At 36.9% G+C, this 17,601-nt stretch overlaps 2 protein-coding genes and 1 non-coding gene across 6 annotated transcripts; 2 read left to right on the top strand and 1 right to left on the bottom strand.

Moving 5' to 3' along the window:
• The first annotated feature begins 1,536 nt into the window (after positions 1 to 1,536).
• LOC146494372 (tumor protein D54-like) lies at positions 1,537 to 8,419 on the top strand. 4 transcript variants are annotated; one of them, XM_085144831.1, is made up of 9 exons: positions 1,537 to 1,664; positions 2,600 to 2,709; positions 2,814 to 2,962; positions 3,206 to 3,253; positions 3,687 to 3,788; positions 6,346 to 6,372; positions 7,903 to 7,938; positions 8,040 to 8,088; positions 8,162 to 8,419. In XM_085144831.1, the coding sequence occupies exons 1-9, from the start codon at positions 1,652 to 1,654 to the stop codon at positions 8,237 to 8,239; spliced, it is 612 nt and encodes a 203-aa protein (XP_085000957.1). In that variant the 5' UTR covers positions 1,537 to 1,651; the 3' UTR covers positions 8,240 to 8,419. The 4 variants fall into 4 exon arrangements, 3 of the variants coding, with proteins under 3 accessions (XP_085000957.1, XP_085000958.1, XP_085000959.1); XR_014871405.1 differs by lacking the exon at positions 8,162 to 8,419 and having other exon boundaries at positions 6,216 to 6,372; positions 8,040 to 8,094; XM_085144832.1 differs by lacking the exon at positions 6,346 to 6,372.
• A 2,315-nt stretch (positions 8,420 to 10,734) lies between these two features.
• On the bottom strand, positions 10,735 to 10,806 carry trnae-cuc (transfer RNA glutamic acid (anticodon CUC)). Its single transcript has one exon. It is a non-coding gene; the product is annotated as a tRNA-Glu (tRNA).
• A 563-nt stretch (positions 10,807 to 11,369) lies between these two features.
• On the top strand, positions 11,370 to 13,786 carry ppdpfa (pancreatic progenitor cell differentiation and proliferation factor a). The gene is made up of 5 exons (XM_085144840.1): positions 11,370 to 11,533; positions 12,800 to 12,902; positions 13,015 to 13,092; positions 13,187 to 13,280; positions 13,373 to 13,786. The coding sequence occupies exons 2-5, from the start codon at positions 12,848 to 12,850 to the stop codon at positions 13,527 to 13,529; spliced, it is 384 nt and encodes a 127-aa protein (XP_085000966.1). The 5' UTR covers positions 11,370 to 11,533; positions 12,800 to 12,847; the 3' UTR covers positions 13,530 to 13,786.
• Positions 13,787 to 17,601: the final 3,815 nt, after the last annotated feature.

The following is a 17,601-nucleotide window of genomic DNA, read 5'->3' as shown; positions in this document are numbered from 1 at the left end:
GTCTTGGTGGTTTTTCACAGTTGCTGTAACATATGAAAGTACTGTCAAATTTTCAATCACCATGCAGAAAAGTAAGCATCTAAATGACAATAACTAAATAAATGTCATATTAAATATTAAAAAATAAGAAGCATGAACACTGTTGAAATCCTTTACACCAATTTGTCTTTAAAATTATTATTATATTATTACTTTTAATTTAAAATATACTGCACATATATAATAATAATAATAAAAAAATGTAATAATTAATTTTGACAATGAAATGCTAATGCTAAATGCTAACATAACAGCTGTCAGTTATCACATTTTTGCTCACATGTGAAGGTATTTGTTAGATAAACAAATGTATCTCACTGTAATTAAAACTCTTTTTTTTTTTTTAAAAGCAAAAGGATATTAACTAAAAAAACAAAGTAATCTGACTTCCAAATAAATCATCCCTTACCTTCATAGTGTGGTGGATTGTTTAGCCAGCAGATGGAGACAAGTCATTCTTCCAACTTATCTCAGGATCCTTATACTAAAACATCTCTCAACTGTTCAAACTAGCAATTTGATTTGATTTGAAACTTTGATTTCATGTGCATGAGTATAGATTTTATTTGTGATTTTACCCATGTTTTTAGAAGCTTTACTGTGTTAGATGCAGCATGTTTTTAGTTAAACTAATTTAAAGGACACAGTAGGCATATGTGAACATCTTGCTCCTCTTCTTTGCATGGGTTTTAATCTGCATGTGTGGGTGGCCTGGCCATGTTCACAGACAATGATTTCTGGAAGTGTTCCTGGTTTCCATAATAGAATCATACCTGTTTTAATACAGTGCCACCTGTGGGCCTGAAGATTTCTGAATCTTTTGATGACATCATGAAGGGTAAATGGATATATATAAGTATATATATATATAAGTCTTCACAATTTTATGTTGAGGAATATTATCACAAATTGTTCCACAATTTGCAGATGCAGCTTTTGTGGACTGATGATCTTTTTGAGATCATCTGACTGATGAAATGAGTTAAATATGAGCTACTATTTTTCTTAAAATGAAGCATTGTCTCAGTTTAAATATTTTATTTCGTCCTGAGAACCAAGGAAAAAGTATATATTTTTCAGTTTAGCTGTTGTCCACTACAATGAATAGGCTGGCTCTCAGGAGGATATGCTTTCTATGATCTGTTGATAACATATGGGTTTATGACATTTACACAATGACACAAGTTATTTTAGAATTGGGGATGTATGTTATTGTACAACATAAGTACTTTTACTTCATAATAATTATCTTTCTCTTTTGTTGTTTTAAGTATGTTTTGATGGTTAAACCTTTGACTTCAGTTAAAAAACTCTAAATACTTGTGTCACCAATTTGCAAGACAACGTTCAATGCTACTTTATGTAATAAAGTCGTATTAGATAGGGCACTTCTTTTTCCTTTGCGTGAGTTTTAAGGAAGGTTTAATTGTGCTATAAGTTTCTTTAAAAAAAATCCTGCTCGTGGTCATCATTGTTCCTGTGGTGTGTATGTGTGTGGGTGTAAGCCCATTAACAGCCTCGGTGATCCTGGCTGCCTGCCTCCTGCTGAGCTCAGTGGGGACAGTTGGCAGCAGCTAGCCAGTCAAACACTTGCGAGGTGAAACTGGCAGCAATGAGCAGACAAGGTAAGACCGTCTCGTCATGTCTGTATGGGACCATGTATGAAATTAGCACCGACATGCATTTACTTTAAAGGTTTATTCGTTGAAATTGTGCGGTTAATGTTATCAGCTAACAGCAACAAATGTGCAACAGGTGAGGTTAGCTGTTAGCAGAGCAGCTACTTATTAGCTAGTTATTTGTACAGGAAGAGGGAGAGGAGAGTTCAGCACTGAGGACAGTTCCAGTGTCTGTTTATATGTGTCTACAAAAAGTGTTAAAAGTATGCAGAAGTTTCATATGTATCTATAAAAGGCTTTTCTGTGGCTTTTTGTACATAACATCTATATTAGCTATAGCATTAGCTGTGTATATATGCTATACTGTGTATCTATACCTACATTTTGGTGTATGTTGTTGTTGTTTTATGCATTTTAAAGGCATTTCTAAGTTAGATGAGGTTCTGAAGGCTAATGATATTTATGTCTGGTGAGTGCTATGTATTTATCTGTACAAATAAACAGCAACTAAACAGTTATGTAATAGGTGTTTCCATTTTACATGACTTTATCTTATAGTTCATTGCCCTCGTTGTTTGTGATGGGGTTTTTTATTCTCACTGAATATGTTCTCTTAGGTGTTTTTAATTAAATGTGAACACTTCATCCAGTGCGCATTTTGTTGTTAATTTGCATGTTTTTCAAAGGCCCGTCTACTTCACAATGAAAGCATTAAATACTATGGTTTGTAGCTTTGGTTAATGCAGCATACCTTTTCTATTAAAACATATATTAAATCAGATACAAATACATTATATATATAAGAGCCAGCTAAGTTAACTTGGGCTTCAGTTACACCACAATAGCCAATATTTTGTTAATAAAATAGTCAAAGGTAATAGGAAAGTATCTATATGATTTTTTTTTATTTATCTGGTCTTTTCCTCTTTGCTGTTTCTAAGGTTTTGGTGGAGCTTCTGTTCACTTCTCTCCGAGCATACTGGGAAATGGATCTTCACCCACAGATCTTACAGAGGAGGACTTAGATGCTCTACGTTTTGAACTTACAAAAGTAAAGTTATTCATGGGGGTATTTGGGACAATGTGGGATAGAAACCCTGCTATAAAGAAAAATTGATATGTGTAACATCAGCTTTTTGTTTTTCTTTCTCGCAGACAGAGGATGAAATTCAGGCCTTGAGGCAGGTGCTTTTGGCCAAAGAACAATATGCAGCAGACATCAGAAGGCAACTAGGAATGAGTCCGCTCGGTAACATCAAACAGAGCTTATCCAAAGGATGGCAAGAGGTCCAGACCTCAGCCCCGTATGTGCACTTTGGTCCTCATAAACATAGTAATGTTTGCTAATTGTTTGAAAACCATTGATAGTTTAACTGGTTTAAAACACCTAAACCACTGTCGTGATAGATCACTTACCACACATATCTTGGTTCCATGGTTATGTAACTTTTGTTACGTAACCATGGAAAGTACTCTAATGACTGTCGTAGGCTCTCTATTGTGTCAGCGCAATAATCTGTCAACCTGTGCTTGTTCTGTCCATTCAGATATCTCACAGCCTCTGCAACTCTGGATGACATCAGCCACTCCAATGTGTGAGTGTTCCTCATTATATGCACAAAATAATAAACGTTCTTGCTATGTTTTATGACGCAGGGATTTTCCAAAGTTTTGTCCTGCACTCACATGCTAAAGAGGGATCTCTTCAAAGAAACAAGGGATGGGATTTTCCTTGTCAAATAGGATTGGTGCCCCGTTAATAGCCTCACAGCCTGACTTAGCACAAGGAACAGCAGTATTAACAGGAAACAGGAGGACCAGCCTGAGGCGTTCATTAGAGACAGAGTGAGGGATCTGCTTCAGCCAGATGGACTGTCGCCAGTGACGTCTATGAGCTTATTGTTAGCTACGTCTGAATTAATACCTTTGTACTCCCTGTATGCACCTGCCTGTTATGTAATATATTACAATAGCGAGAGACTTTTCTTAATTCAGATCCTGACTTCTACTGTGAATTTCTCCTTGTAGATATGTGAGGACACGGGACAGTCTCTCTCATGCAGGCCATGTGACATCTGCTGCAATGTCTAGTGTGGGCGTGGTCATCACCAGGAGACTGGCACAGATGAGGTACACCCATAGTCAGTTCCTCCACTCAATCTTCATAATAAAATACTTTTTTTAAACTTTTTAAATTAGCTTTGTTCAAAAATGACTAGTGAGTAAAAAGTAATAGGATAAATGTCGTTAAGATTGTACTTCCTTTAAGTTCTCTTTAGCTTAAAAATTAAATGCCAGGTTTGCTTGCACATAATGAAAGAGGACTAAGAGTTCACAGTGCAAAGGCTATCATCGGGGTGTTGGAAAAGCTGTCTTTGGCTAGTTCAGCTGGACAGATGGATGGATAGGAGGCCAACAGAGAGGCATGACAAGTGGACAGCATGTCGAAAGGGTGATTTGAAGTGTAAACTGTGGCTTTTTCTTTCAGCTGCTCCCTTATTCACGAGATGTCGCCACAGCGGGTGGCTCTGCATATTTCATTTGGCAGATTTACATGTTAGAAAACACTATCAAAGACTGCAAGTTACAAGCATTGCAATTAGGTGTTGAGAGGAGCCAAATGCAGGACACTGAGGCAGACATAGTGAACAGAAAAACAAGCCTTACTCTGATTGTGCAGAAACACAAAATCATAGTAATAATAATAACTTTATTTGTATAGCACTTTTTCAAAACACAGGGTAAAACTTGAGAGGAAACACAGGAGAGCAAACAGGAGAATGAAAAATAAGTGGGAAATGATGGACATGTGAAACAAATAAAACACAGCTAAAAACAATCAAAAATCAATCAGGACTGGAAAATGAAATATAACTGAAATTAAAAGGCATAAAAAAAGATCAACACTAACATGAAACATGGAATTAGGCCCCTAATGTAGATCAACACGAGACAGAATGAGTGAACCAAAGGCAACCCACTCAGTCACACCAATATGCCAAAAGTCCAAAACAAAATTCATTGTTAAAGTGGCAAAATCCAAAGTGCCGCAGGCATACACAACCCGAAATACACAAGGAAATAGGACACAATGGGGTAACGAGATGAAGGTGAAGATAATCAAAGACACTTGAGAAAATTAAAAAGTGAGACCTGTTTCGAGACAGGGAAACATGGAGATATACAGGAGTTCACACAAGAGAATCGGAGAGGAAAGATACAGGGAATAAAATAAACACTAATACAAACTGAAACTATGAGCTCAAAGATAGGTTAAGGGCTCCTTAATTTTTGATTATGTTAGTTTTATTTTTGTATTTACATCCTAACTCTCGTATTAGGATTCATTATTCTGTCTTAGTTTAGAGTTTAATGTTGCACAACTAAAACAGCTTGTATAATTTCACATCCGACATCGGTACTGATAATATTAAGCGCACATGTAAACTTTCAAATTATGGTACCGAGTACTGACTGAACAGACTCAGACGGAAGCCATCCTTATACATGCTGCTAACGTGTAATCCTGCATTAGTCACAATTAAAGCTACTCTAAACTCCACAGGAAAAAACATCAATACTAACAAAATCCTTCACTGTCGTAACCCTTAGAATTTGCTTTCATAACCATCCTTTCAAAAATGACAAGGATTTCTTCTGATACTAACATTTCCATTTGAGTCTGTCAGATTTGTAGAAATTCAATAAAAATCGCTGATCGTTAACAGGTTAATGTCAGTTAGACCTTCACTAATCTGGGAGTCTTTCATCAGTTATCTTACAAGCCTCTGGGTGCACTAGGGAGTATGTCATGGTTTCATGGTGGTTTCATTTATGAGTAAATTGTATTTTATATCCAAATACCTTTTAATGGCTCTATATGTGTTTCTTATTTATTTTCCTTCATCAGTGGCAGATATTCAAAAATCTTATTGTTGTATTAATAATTGTATTAATTATCATTTTATTATCATTTTAATGCAGAAAATAGTCAAAAATACAAATTATATCAACGAAATTACATTTGCATTTTTACTTCTTGCCAGATAAAATTTCCTTGTTTTATCAATGCTAGAAGAAGATTAAAACTTTTAAAGTGATGGTATGTTTGAGTGAGGTATGTCCTTACAGTGTGCCAGTATTGGTTTAAAACCCAGATTAGATGAACAAGAGATTGCTTGAGGGATTCTAGTCAGGGTGGTGCTTTTTCATCCTTTGTTACTTCCAAACTTATTTTTGCAACAGAATTTCTACAAACATTTTGTTTTTGAAATATTTTACGCAGAAAAATTCAAAACCAAAGCTTCTCCAGCAGTAGATCTTAAAATTCAAGGTCTGGTAACCGTGGCTCAATGCAAAATAGTTACAATACATTCAATGCCTGTATGTTAAAAAAAATACATATAATAATTATATATTATGACCCCATACCACAGCACTGGGCCAGTTCCTGAAGAAAACTATTAAAAGATGTCAAATAAGCAGATTTAGAACTTCCTGGCAGGCTCGAAATTTTGGTTGAAGTGCCTCTTGTGTTTATGTTCAACCACTAAACAGCTGTAATCCAATCACCGTGGAGCACCTGGCCATCAGCAGCAGTAGCTGTTGTTGTAATCCTTATGGAAACAGAAGCTGATGTGACGTTATCTGTGTCTGTCTGTTTATCTTCATGCTGCAAACTCAACAGAGCTCTGCCTCTTCCAAGCCCACCACGGTAAGATCTGTGAGCGGTAAGACTGAAGTGAGCTGCATGAGAGGGTGTGACCTAAAATAAAGAAAGAAAGAAAAGTGGAAAGTGGTGATTTAGAGTGTTAGAACATCACACATTTCGCATCATGCAGTCAGTGAAATGGAACTGAAATAATCAGCGTGATTTAAAGAAGATGTTAAATTGTTTTGGGGTTTTCTTCATTTCTATCTTTTTAGATATGACATGTCAAGTGTTTTTTAAACAAAAACTTGTTTTCCACCTTTTTTCTCTCAATTTTTTGACTAATTCAAGAATTTTGAAAACAATACTTAAATTAATTTATAGTTCAATAAGAAGAAATTGTTTGAAAGAAAAGAACAAATTTGTTGCATGTAAAATTTCTAGCAGTTATTCTATGATAAGAGGCAAAATCATGGAGCAGATTCCCAGATAAAGGAGACTGTAACTTCACCACCCAGTGTCTAGGCCAGAGGTCTGGAGCCTGTGGATCTGTTGCCCAGCTTTAGCAACTCCCTGTGATTTTGACAGAAAAATAAATGAGTATAAAATAATTAATATACTGTTATAAAAATGTGTAATATGTGCTTACATCTAGATATCAACTGGTGCCATATCTGGTTAATTTTGCTGAACATCAGTAGCAGTGGTTTCCATGAATGCAGACACATAAACACCTCATCATTTTCAAATTGTGCTCCAGCTTCTTTCTCATTTCCTAATGAGTCACCACAGGAGAAGAATCAGCATGCTTGTGATGCCCCAGAGGCTGGGTTTGGATCCTCTACTAGTCTTAAGCCAGAGATCTTTAATATAAGGTCAATCCTCTACACCATGGAGCCACTGAGCTACTGACTCCAAAAAGATTTGATTTGATTTCACTGCCCACGCTGATGTTTTACCATTATACCTCATCTACAGCTGGGCTTTCAAATTAAACTAAAACTGGTCTTCTTTTTTATTTTTAAAGTTTTTGAAAGCTATTAATCTGCTATATGTTAAACTTTCTATTATCAAAGTGGACTCCATAGTGCTGTAGCCATTCACAATGATCGCCTAAACATGCTAATGGATATTTTCTCCCTTCAGATATTTTTTTGGTTGTGTTACACAGATTAAGATTTGTCTAAAACCCTTTCCACACAATCGAGAGCCGAGCAACAAAAGTGCTTTTTATCTATATAAGATATTATGACATCATCATATTGGCCAGCAACCGCCTACAAACAGGCTAAAATTTCCCATTGGCATCTATGAGCCTGCAAAACTTTATGAAAACATAATCTGATTTTAATTTCATGACGCTAACATGTAATTAATCCCACAAGAGTTGAATTATTCATGATTATATTATTACATATATTATCACAGATAGATCTTCCTTTCTGAACTTATCTGAAACTGTTATTATAAACGTTTTAACCCTTAGTGTACAAATCTACAAACTCTGCAGCAAAATAAAATGGTTTTTTTTAGGTAATTTTAAGGCTTATTTGTCTTTTTTAATGCTTAAATGTCCTGCTTTCTGTTTCCCAGCTCACTGAGCCACACCATAAGTGTGCCGAGTATGAGGTAAAACACCATGTCTCTTTGTCTCTTTAGATCTTTTCATATATGCATGGCTTAGACATTAACTTTGCTCATCTTTTAATTTGTCCTTTGTCTTTCCTCAGGCATTCCTCTACATTCAGATCTTTTGAGGAAATGGTTGGCAATATGAAGGTAAAGAGCAGGCAGATGGATAAAACAGTTAGCTCTGTGCTTCTTGTTTTGAATACTGTCACTTGTTTCATAGGATAAGGTGACTGGCAGCACGTCAACTAATGGAAACACGTCCGGGTTTGAAAGAAGATCCCATCGCCACAGCCAATGAGGAAAAACCAGTCTAATGTCAATGATTATTTTCATAACTTCTAAAGCTATAAATGAAAATAATTTTGCTCCCTGTCTGTATGAATTTGTTTTTTGACTGTAATCTAAAACCGATTGTCTGATAGAATATGTTAAATTTTTAACTTAAGCTCATTTTGACATAAAACATTTTTAATCAATACTCAGTTTCATGAATGTAATTTATTTTGACATGTGTGTGCAGAGACTCATGTAGAAATCAGCTGTAATTTAAATTATAAGTATTTTTGTAATTGAACATTTTTCAATTAAAGTTAATAGAATTGTGTGCAGTCTTTTGAAATGGATGTTAAAATACATTGTCCATATTTTTTGATCATGGACAATATAAAATGATTTCACTCCATAGGTATGAACCTCTAGGTGGTGCAAGAGATATGCAAGGGGTGTCAAAGCCATTTTAATTCTAGGGTCTCATACATCCTCATAGATGGAAATCAAGTGGGACAGACTTTGCTTAAGAAACTATTAAAACTTTAATCTTATATTTCTAATAACATAAAAAAAAGTTAAATTATATTTATTATCTGCAATTTTCACACTTAGCAAATTTATTGATACACCTAGTTTATGCTTTGCTGCCTACCTACTTTGTGTCCATTCTACTTTGCTTAATCAGCCTTTAGCTAAAAGCTGCATTCCCAAAAATGAAATCCTACAGAGAAGGACCCAATATTTATAGATCATTTATAATTTATAGATCAAAAGGTTATTATAAATATGTATACCTGGCTTATCATAACGGAATATTTATTAAAGTGTTGAAAATAAAAAGCCATAAAAGTGACAACCACAAATGTTAGCAAGCCTTAATGACATTAACCAAAAGCTTTATTGACTGACCAGTGCATTTCAGCTTGTGGCCTTCATCAGGGCCACAGTAACACATAATAGAAGTTTGCTTAAATAAAAGGCAGGAAACAGAAACAAATCAAGTTAACCAATCATGTCTTCATAGATAAACCATCTTAAAATAATACATGCATGAAATACATGAGAAAAATATTACAAATATACAAAAAAAACTATAAAATGATTACAAAGGAAAGCATTTTATGAAAAAAGGAGTCAGTGCAGCAGTTAGATTAAAAAACAAGAGTACATCATAACATGGAACCACATTTGTGGTAAGGTCCATGTAAAATCTCTAAAATGTAAACTTAAAATGTAGACTTAAAACGAGATGTCTAGAAAGCTACTCTTTCTTTTGTTGATAAATAAATAAACATTACCCATGCGAGAATAATTGACAAAACAAAGTAACTGGTAAAAAAGAATAAAAACAGTAAAAAGGGTACACAAAATCTAATTGATAGAAAAATCCTCATTCATACCTCTAGGGTGCAGACTCTATCCAAAATGCTTGTCTTTTTTTCCGGATAAAATTAATGCTACCACCTCTTTGGTTTAATTAAATGGCTTCAATGCCTAGAAAGAATAAAGGTGAATTTGGATGTTTATCATTGAAGTGTCTTGCAACAGGGCTGGTTAGATCATTCCTCTTGATTGAACTTCTGTCTTCATTAATTTGATCTTTCACAAGGCGGGATGTTCCTCCTATATATTTTATTGCATGGGCACTGTATCATGTAAATTACATTTTTAGGTCTGCATGTGATAAAGCAGTTAATGGCAATGGTTTTGTCACTTATGGGATCTTTGAATTATTTAACATTTTTGGTATATTGAAAATTTATGCATGACCCACATATGAAATTACCTTGTAGGTTATGGCTTATCAGGGTTTTATCTGGAGTATTAGGGTCCTGGGAAGCTCTAACAAGCCTATTTTTAATGTTTCTTCCTCTTCTATAGGTTATCATTGGTGGTTCTCTAAAGGTACCTAATAAGTTTGGGTCATTTTAAAGTATATGCCAGTGTTTTAAAATCATTTCTTTAATGTTCCTGGTTTTTGGTGCAAAGGTTGTACAAAAGACAAGGTTAGGTTTAAGTTTTGGAGATTTCTTAGTTGCTAAATAGAAATCCCTGCATTTTGAATTCACCTTCTCTTCTGCAGATCTTAACCAGTCCTCTTTGTAGGCTACTATCTTTCTTTAAATTTGTTCAACATCTTTTCTTTGCTCTTATTATATTCATCCGGAATTTCACAGATACGTTTGAGTCTAATCAGTTGGCTTACAGGGATGATTAGCCAATTTACCAATACTAACCTGTTATATGTCAGCTGGTTTATCTATGAAGACATGATTGGTTAATTTGAATTTTTTTCTGTTTCCTGCCTTTTATTTAAGCACACTTCTACTATGTGTTACTGTGACGCTGTTGAAGGGCACAAGCCGAAACGCGTTAGTCAGTCAATAAAGTTGTTTCTCTTCCCTTGAAGTGTTGCTGGAGTCCCTGCATTGGGATTGTTTCATCCTCCCCACGCACCTTGTAAGCAGGTTAAGTTGTGCCAGAAATGTTTGCTGTGATTAACTAAAAGCTCAAAATGTCGTGTTCCCTGACCGGGAATCGAACCCGGGCCGCGGCGGTGAGAGCGCCGAATCCTAACCACTAGACCACCAGGGAGCGGTAGTCACACTAGCGAGTCCTGACCCTTTAAAAGAGACCTTCAGGTTTACGAACTCAAAGACATGGTATATTGTAACTGAGACAGAATTATGCTGCGTTGTTGTCTCATGTGGTTTCCAGTACGGGAAGGGTAATAATTTCGGTTACCATCTCTACTTAGATACATGCCCTGAGTTAAGAAATTTATGAATGAGTCTTTACAAACGAACTGCTTTTACAATGCCTTTCAGCTCAACGTAAGGCCGAAAAACCCTTTAAAAAAAACCACTCGTCCGCTACCTTGTTGCTAACTCAAATTTCACCTGTTATTGAAAACGGCTTGGCACTGTCTGCCTGTTCCCATTTCACCTCTAAACTGGCTGGCTAATGTGGATTATCCCACGAGTCTGTGCCAGCAGCAGGTTAACATAAACCGCTCCAAGCCTGCTACTCCTCCTCCTCAGTCTGGTGTCACCGATTACAAGGTTCCGCACGTTCAGTGGCCTCGAGCTACCACAGGCCACACCCCGTGGTTCCACAGTGGCACGTGCCAAACCCAACTTGTATAAAAAGGCCCTCGGCGACTCTGCGTGAACCAGAAGCGCAGCAGCGTAGTGACCGACGAGGTCATCACCGATAGTTCCTTTACAAATGGGCCATAGAAACAACTAGTACCTTTTCTAGTTCCAGCCATCCGCACCTTACAACCGCACCTGGTGACAACGACACCACCCCACTCTTGCAGGTGAGTCCAAATAACATCACTAGAAAAGCGTTAAAATATCAGCAGCTAATTATTTGTATGTTTAATTGTAACCTTGATATGTAAACTTAGTGAAAACAAAAAATGTTAATTGAAAAATATAGAATATTAGTTCATTATTTGTAAGTTAAAGATGGTGTTCTCCAAGTCTTTTCAAGTTGCCTACAAACCATCTCACATCACTGGACATGCACATTTTTATTCTAATTTCTCTGTGTACAAAGCAACACAAATATGATGGCCATTAATGCACCAAAGTGAAAAGGAAAAACAAACTAAACTATTGTTAAAGGTATATCCGCTTACCGCAGAAGGCTGTGAAGGTCACAGTTACACAAACACTTTTGTGGTATTTTTTAATGTAAATCTGTATCTCGTGCATTTTTGTCTACAAATGCAGTAAATATTAAAGAAGGCAGGTGAAACTGCCTTCTGGACTGCTGGTGCATCTGTGCGTCAGTTCAGTGTGTTAATCTGGGTTATCAGGTGCAGACCTGTACCTGCTTCATGAAATCCCTACAGCCATCTGCTGCTCACTTGGTATTAAGCTCTACAGCCTTCAGCTGGTTCTCTGAGCTGTTAATACGTGTTTTTCAAAAGGAGTCATTCTAAATAAATAAATGTAAAACTACAAATATTATTACTATACTATATGTAGTAATTAACTACCACTAATAGTAAGTTCATTTGGTGGAATAAAACAAACAGAAAGAAAAATGCACTTAAAATATAAACTTAATTATGAAGAAATATCATTAGTTAGCCTGCAGATGCTTATTGTGACTGAGCTGCCTCAATCAATGGGAAAGTGTTGCATTTGTCATAATATAATAGCACTTTTACAAAGTTAAACCTTTTAAAGCACTAAAAATGAACTGAAACCAGTAACGGTATGCTAACCTGGCATCTAAAAATAAAAGTTAAATAAATATATATAAAATTAATATAGGAAGCTATAATAAGTCTGGATGCAGGCCTCTGTTGTGACCTGACAGAACAACCTGATATTTCTGTGTCATTGGTCACGCAGCCAGCTCATGCTGACATGTCCTCACACATGTTTTGGTTATTTGAGTCATGGGAAACCAGACTCCCTGAAGCAGCTGTTTCTGTTTTAGCACTCTGCACTCGAGGCCCTTAAACTAAGCACAGAGGGAAACGTGCAGCGCAGATGTGCAGTATCTCTGTAGTACAACATGAAGGGAATAAAATTATAAAGAAACTTTTTTTTCCTGTGTTTGCCTTTAGGTTACCATTTTCCATCTTTGAGCGGTTTTCCACCTAAGGTCGGCAACAATGGCAGCAATTCCATCAAGTGGCTCCCTTATCGCCACCCATGATTACTACAGAAGTGAGTCCCATGTGGTTTATGTGCATTTCATTTTTGTGAAAGTTAATTTTTTCTATAAATTTTTTCTTCTAGAATAAGACTTGAATAAAAAGCCAAACTGTGTTTTCTCCAGGGCGCATCGGGTCCACATCGAGTAACAGCTCTTGCAGCAGTGCCGAGTACACAGGAGAGGCCATTCCACACCATCCAGGTATTCAGCATGACCTGATTTTATATGCAAAATTTTTAAAAAGGAAAATCTTCCTCTCTCCGCATCAGATAACATTCAGTTTTGCTCCTTGCAGCACTTCCACGGCAAGACTCTGAACACTGGTGGACTTCGTTTTTCTTTGCTAAACAGAACCAGCCCGGCATGCAGAACGGCTCTGAAAATCAAAAGTGAGCATTGTAATATTTGTGGAAGGCAGTTACCCTTAATTTTTTTCCTTGTAGTTGTTGGTTTTTAAACTGTGGCTTTTTCTGTGTTGCAGGAACAGTACCTACACAGTGGCCAACGGCCAGGTGACCTGCATCGCAAAGCAAATGGTGCTGAACAGACAGGTCAGCGAGAGCAGTGAAAACGGGAAGTCTGAACCAAGGAGCCCTCCTCCAGTTACCCCATTCGCACCTTACTCACCCTCAGCTTGACCGTCCATCACCATAGTCCAAGCAATGGAGATGGAGATGACGGTGGTGATGGCAACGAGGGTGTTTTTTCTTACTTTTAGTCGGTAGAGTTTGCTTTTCCTGTTTGCCTGTATAAATTATTACATTTTTGTTATGACCAAAAGTAAAAAAAAAAACAAAACAGAGTATGTAATGTTTTTTCATATAGTTCTTCTTATGACTTGACAGTGTTATCATTAATACTATTACCAGTACTACTAATAAAATGCTTACAGGGAGCACTTGTGTGTCGCATTTTCTTTCTGTTATTGACATTTACAGACTGGTTGTCAAAAGAAACTGAGCTTTTATTTAGGAAACATTATGACAAATCCTCAGATTTGCAGCGGTTCATGGGATGTTTTTCTGTAGGGGGAGAGAGAGGCGCGCTGCTTACCAAGCAACCTTAATCTCTTTAACTTCGTTATGATTATAAACGATTATTACAAGGGGTATTACAGTTTATATAACACTTCACCTTAGCTTGAATGTGGGTCACCGAGCTCCTGGAAGACACACTGCTGCAGAGAGTAAAAGTTAGGACGGTCGGGCATGATTAACAGTTAAATAAAAATGCAGAGGGTTTATTCATGTTTTGTTCTGTAGATGCATAAATTCACTGAAAACAAATCACTGTTTAGACACCTACTACAGCAGCCATGCACCCGCTGCTGTTTGCCACCATAAAACCCACTCAGCATGAATGTAAAGCACTCCTATTAAAGCTCATGCTGCCATTGTTTTCAGAGACGGGCACATTATTGTAAAATATTCAAGCTGTTCATTCTCTAAATGCTGCAACGGGAGAGATTTTAAAGCTCCCCTGTGATCCTTAGACTTAGACTTAAAATTCTACACGTGTTCTCAGTTTGTGAATAAATGTTGATTTCGTTTATGTTTGAAAGCACCTAAATACCACATTAAAAGACAAAGATGTGTGCTTATAATCAAATACAATTAACAATTACATTTTATTAGAAATGTGATTATAGGATTAGTATGTGATTGGTAAGAGAAGAAGTTCAAGGAGGTGATTAGATCCTGATATGCCGGCAAGGATTTAAGAAAATAATGTTTTGAAGTTTAGTGCAACACATGTTCAAAGGGTGTAATGAGCTGCGTTTTAGCTTTTCTTTATTGGTTCTTGTTGAATCCAGAATTGGGTTAGAATTCTGCTTCTCACATAAAGTGGACTGACAGGCCTCTTTGTACCACATCCTCCCACCAGAGAACTCAAGCTGAGTCCAGGCTTATTTGTGGTTCTTAGAATGGAGACAGACCTGCTCTCCTCTTAAGATATTAAGATTAAACGTTCCTTTTTGACAAAACATACAGTTTGGGCTAGACTGGGTGACTCTGAACTATCCTTTAGAAATGTAGTCAGCTGGGAGAAATCCTATGATGCACACAATATTTATTCTCCACTCTCCTCTCCATGTCACTACTGCATTTTATTAACTGTTGTCTACTCTCGTATATAGTTGCACAACTGTGCATTTATTCCAGCTTTTCCACAAACATTAGAGTGTTCAGTGAAAGCGAATATTACAGAAATTAATTAATTTGGTCTGAAATTTATACACAACATTTTTCTGTGCATCACGAGAGGAACATTATTGGTCACAAACAAAATCCTTAATGCATTCATCATCTACCCAATGACATGTTGTTCCAAAGTTCAACCACAAATGTACTGGACTGTATGTTTTAAAAAGAGCTACTTTGACATCTTGTGTACAAATGCTAAACTTGCTGATGCATGCAGTGCTACACAGCATTATCATCATCACAGAAATCATTCCTGGTAGAGTATCTTTCATAGTCACCGCGTTTAGCAACTGCTCTCCGAAACAGAATGAGGGGAAAATTTTGAATCTGATCCTCATTGGCTGTCATGAGCATTGTTACATTCTTCTTGGTACTAATTTAAGTATCGGGGTCAGCTCGTGCAACCTGAGCTACTGCAGCAAATTGGCACCATAAAGATGCAGAACTAAGTCAACCAAGTCACGGATGACTGATAAGGCCTTTACCGATCATACATCCTGTTTTCCTCTTGTTTACAAGGATTCAGGTACACAGTGAGAAGAACAGTTGCTAACATCCAACCATCCAACATCCAACTTTTAATTGAACTGTGAACTATCACCATAGCACATTTCCTTTAAAACCATAGTCTTGTGTAAGACTATCATCATAAAATAACTATATAACAGATTAATGATAACAGGAGGATCAATAGGTGTTTCCTTGAACTACAAGTCAGAGAAGCCTTTGTAAACTATAGACTGACAGCTAAGAATAAACTGAGCAAAGTCTACGTGCAGTACTGTCCTGTTCACAAGATAATCTATCTGGACAAACCAGAAATGCAAACAGTTCCAGTACTCTATGCTGATCATTTACAGCCGTGTCAGACATGATTCATGCAGTCAGAACTTTAAGTTATACAACTGATTTAAAAATGGTACAACCTGTTCTTAATGCCCTCCAGAGCTGACCTATTCCTGGCGGTGTGTCAGGGAGGCACTCGGGTCTAAAAATGTCTCGTGATCCAAGCTGAGTGTAAGCAAGCCTGTGGCAATGCACTACCGTGGGACTTTCCCCTCGTGCTGGTCTTTTTAGTGACTCCACATGGTATCTTGAGTTTCTCTGTACAAAGTTTACAGACCAGAGTGAAGGACAAATACAGGTTAAAGAGGTTAAAGAAAAACAACACAGACCAAAACAAAAAGTGCTGTGAGGGCATCCAGGAGCAGCAAATACAAGAAACACCAGGGTGTCCAGATCCTCTTTTATTGTCATGCCGCCACGTTCTTCTGCAGTATTTAATGAGTTTTGATTGTTTATTCACTCCATTAATCTTCTTTCGGTGTTTTTGTTTTCCTATTTGTCTCCAGTGTTTCTCAAACTTTGCCTCTGTCTGTCTTGTCTTTGTTTTAGTGTCTTTGGGCTCCTTATGTCCACAGTCTTTTTTATTTTCGTTAATACACTTCCTTGCATGTTGCTGTGCCTTGAGTTCCCTCCTTTGTGATTGTTTTCCTCACCTCAATTTTCCCTTATCTGGATTCCCTGTTTGGTTTATGCCTATTGAACTTTAAACATCTTTAGTCATCTGAAACCGGAAGGTCGCCGGTTCGATCCCTGTGCTCTCTGTCCTGGTTGTTGTGTCCTTGGGCAAGACACTTTACCCTACTGGTGTTGGCCAGAGGGGCCGATGGCGCGATATGGCAGCCTCGCTTCTGTCAGTCTGCCCCAGGGCAGCTGTGGCTACAACCGTTGCTTGCCTCCACCAGTGTGTGAATGTGAGAGTGGATGAATAGTGGCATTGTAAAGCGCTTTGGGTGCCTTGAAAAGTGCTATCTAAATCCAATCCATTATTATTATTATTATTAGTTCTAGATCAGCTGAAAAAGGCTGGTTTATTGTTGATAACATTGCCAGCGTGAGCTTACTGAACTTGGGTCCTTTCTCCACTAACCAATAAAAGTATAAACCCAAAGCTTTTGTACAAATAGATGCAAAATAATTACTTTACGTTTTGAAAATGCCTCATGATGGTGGTTTGGTTCCCTGCCTACCATTCTCTCACTCCTTTAATTTGCAAAGGTGAACTTTGAAGGATGAGTGAGAACTGTCTGTTGAAATGGGTCAAAATCATCATGCAAGCTCTTCTTTTCATGTAGAAATCCTACAGCAGGCTAATTTACAATATAAAATGTGCTGTCTTTTTTTTTTTTTTTTTTTAAAATGGACTTAAAACACTTATAATATCTCTGATTATATGACTTTTTAGTTGCACTTTTTAATATCAAACTATATCATTATGTCTATTTATAAAGATGCTTTTTTATTATTAGCAGTATTTGTGTCATGTTTACCAAAGGAGTCACATGACTAATGGCCATTGCTACTGTAGTGGAGCTTCCTGTATATGTATATGTAAATTTCTGGGTGCTTTCTTTAACTGTGTAGCATTTTGAAGAGTCATCACAACTTTTAAAGGATCTGTTGTGCGATTCTTTATTTTATTAGGCAGCTTGTTCTCCCTCAG

Source organism: Neolamprologus multifasciatus, chromosome 20 (genome assembly GCF_963576455.1).
Source record: "Neolamprologus multifasciatus chromosome 20, fNeoMul1.2, whole genome shotgun sequence".
Classification (NCBI taxonomy): domain Eukaryota; kingdom Metazoa; phylum Chordata; class Actinopteri; order Cichliformes; family Cichlidae; genus Neolamprologus; species Neolamprologus multifasciatus.
The sequence above is the reverse complement of the archived record's forward strand: the minus strand, read 5'-3'. Positions and strand labels throughout refer to the sequence as shown.

What these genes read in the sequence shown, in the direction of transcription:
- LOC146494372 (XM_085144831.1), top strand. An exon ending in GAGGTCCAGACCTCAGCCCC is followed by an intron (nt 2,963 to 3,205) that starts GTATGTGCACTT and finishes CTGTCCATTCAG; the next exon opens with ATATCTCACAGCCTCTGCAA. An exon ending in CCTCTTCCAAGCCCACCACG is followed by an intron (nt 6,373 to 7,902) that starts GTAAGATCTGTG and finishes TCTGTTTCCCAG; the next exon opens with CTCACTGAGCCACACCATAA.
- ppdpfa (XM_085144840.1), top strand. Translation starts at nt 12,848, where the DNA reads ATGGCAGCAATTCCATCAAGTGGCTCCCTTATCGCCACCCATGATTAC. An exon ending in CACCCATGATTACTACAGAA is followed by an intron (nt 12,903 to 13,014) that starts GTGAGTCCCATG and finishes TGTTTTCTCCAG; the next exon opens with GGCGCATCGGGTCCACATCG. An exon ending in GGCCATTCCACACCATCCAG is followed by an intron (nt 13,093 to 13,186) that starts GTATTCAGCATG and finishes TGCTCCTTGCAG; the next exon opens with CACTTCCACGGCAAGACTCT.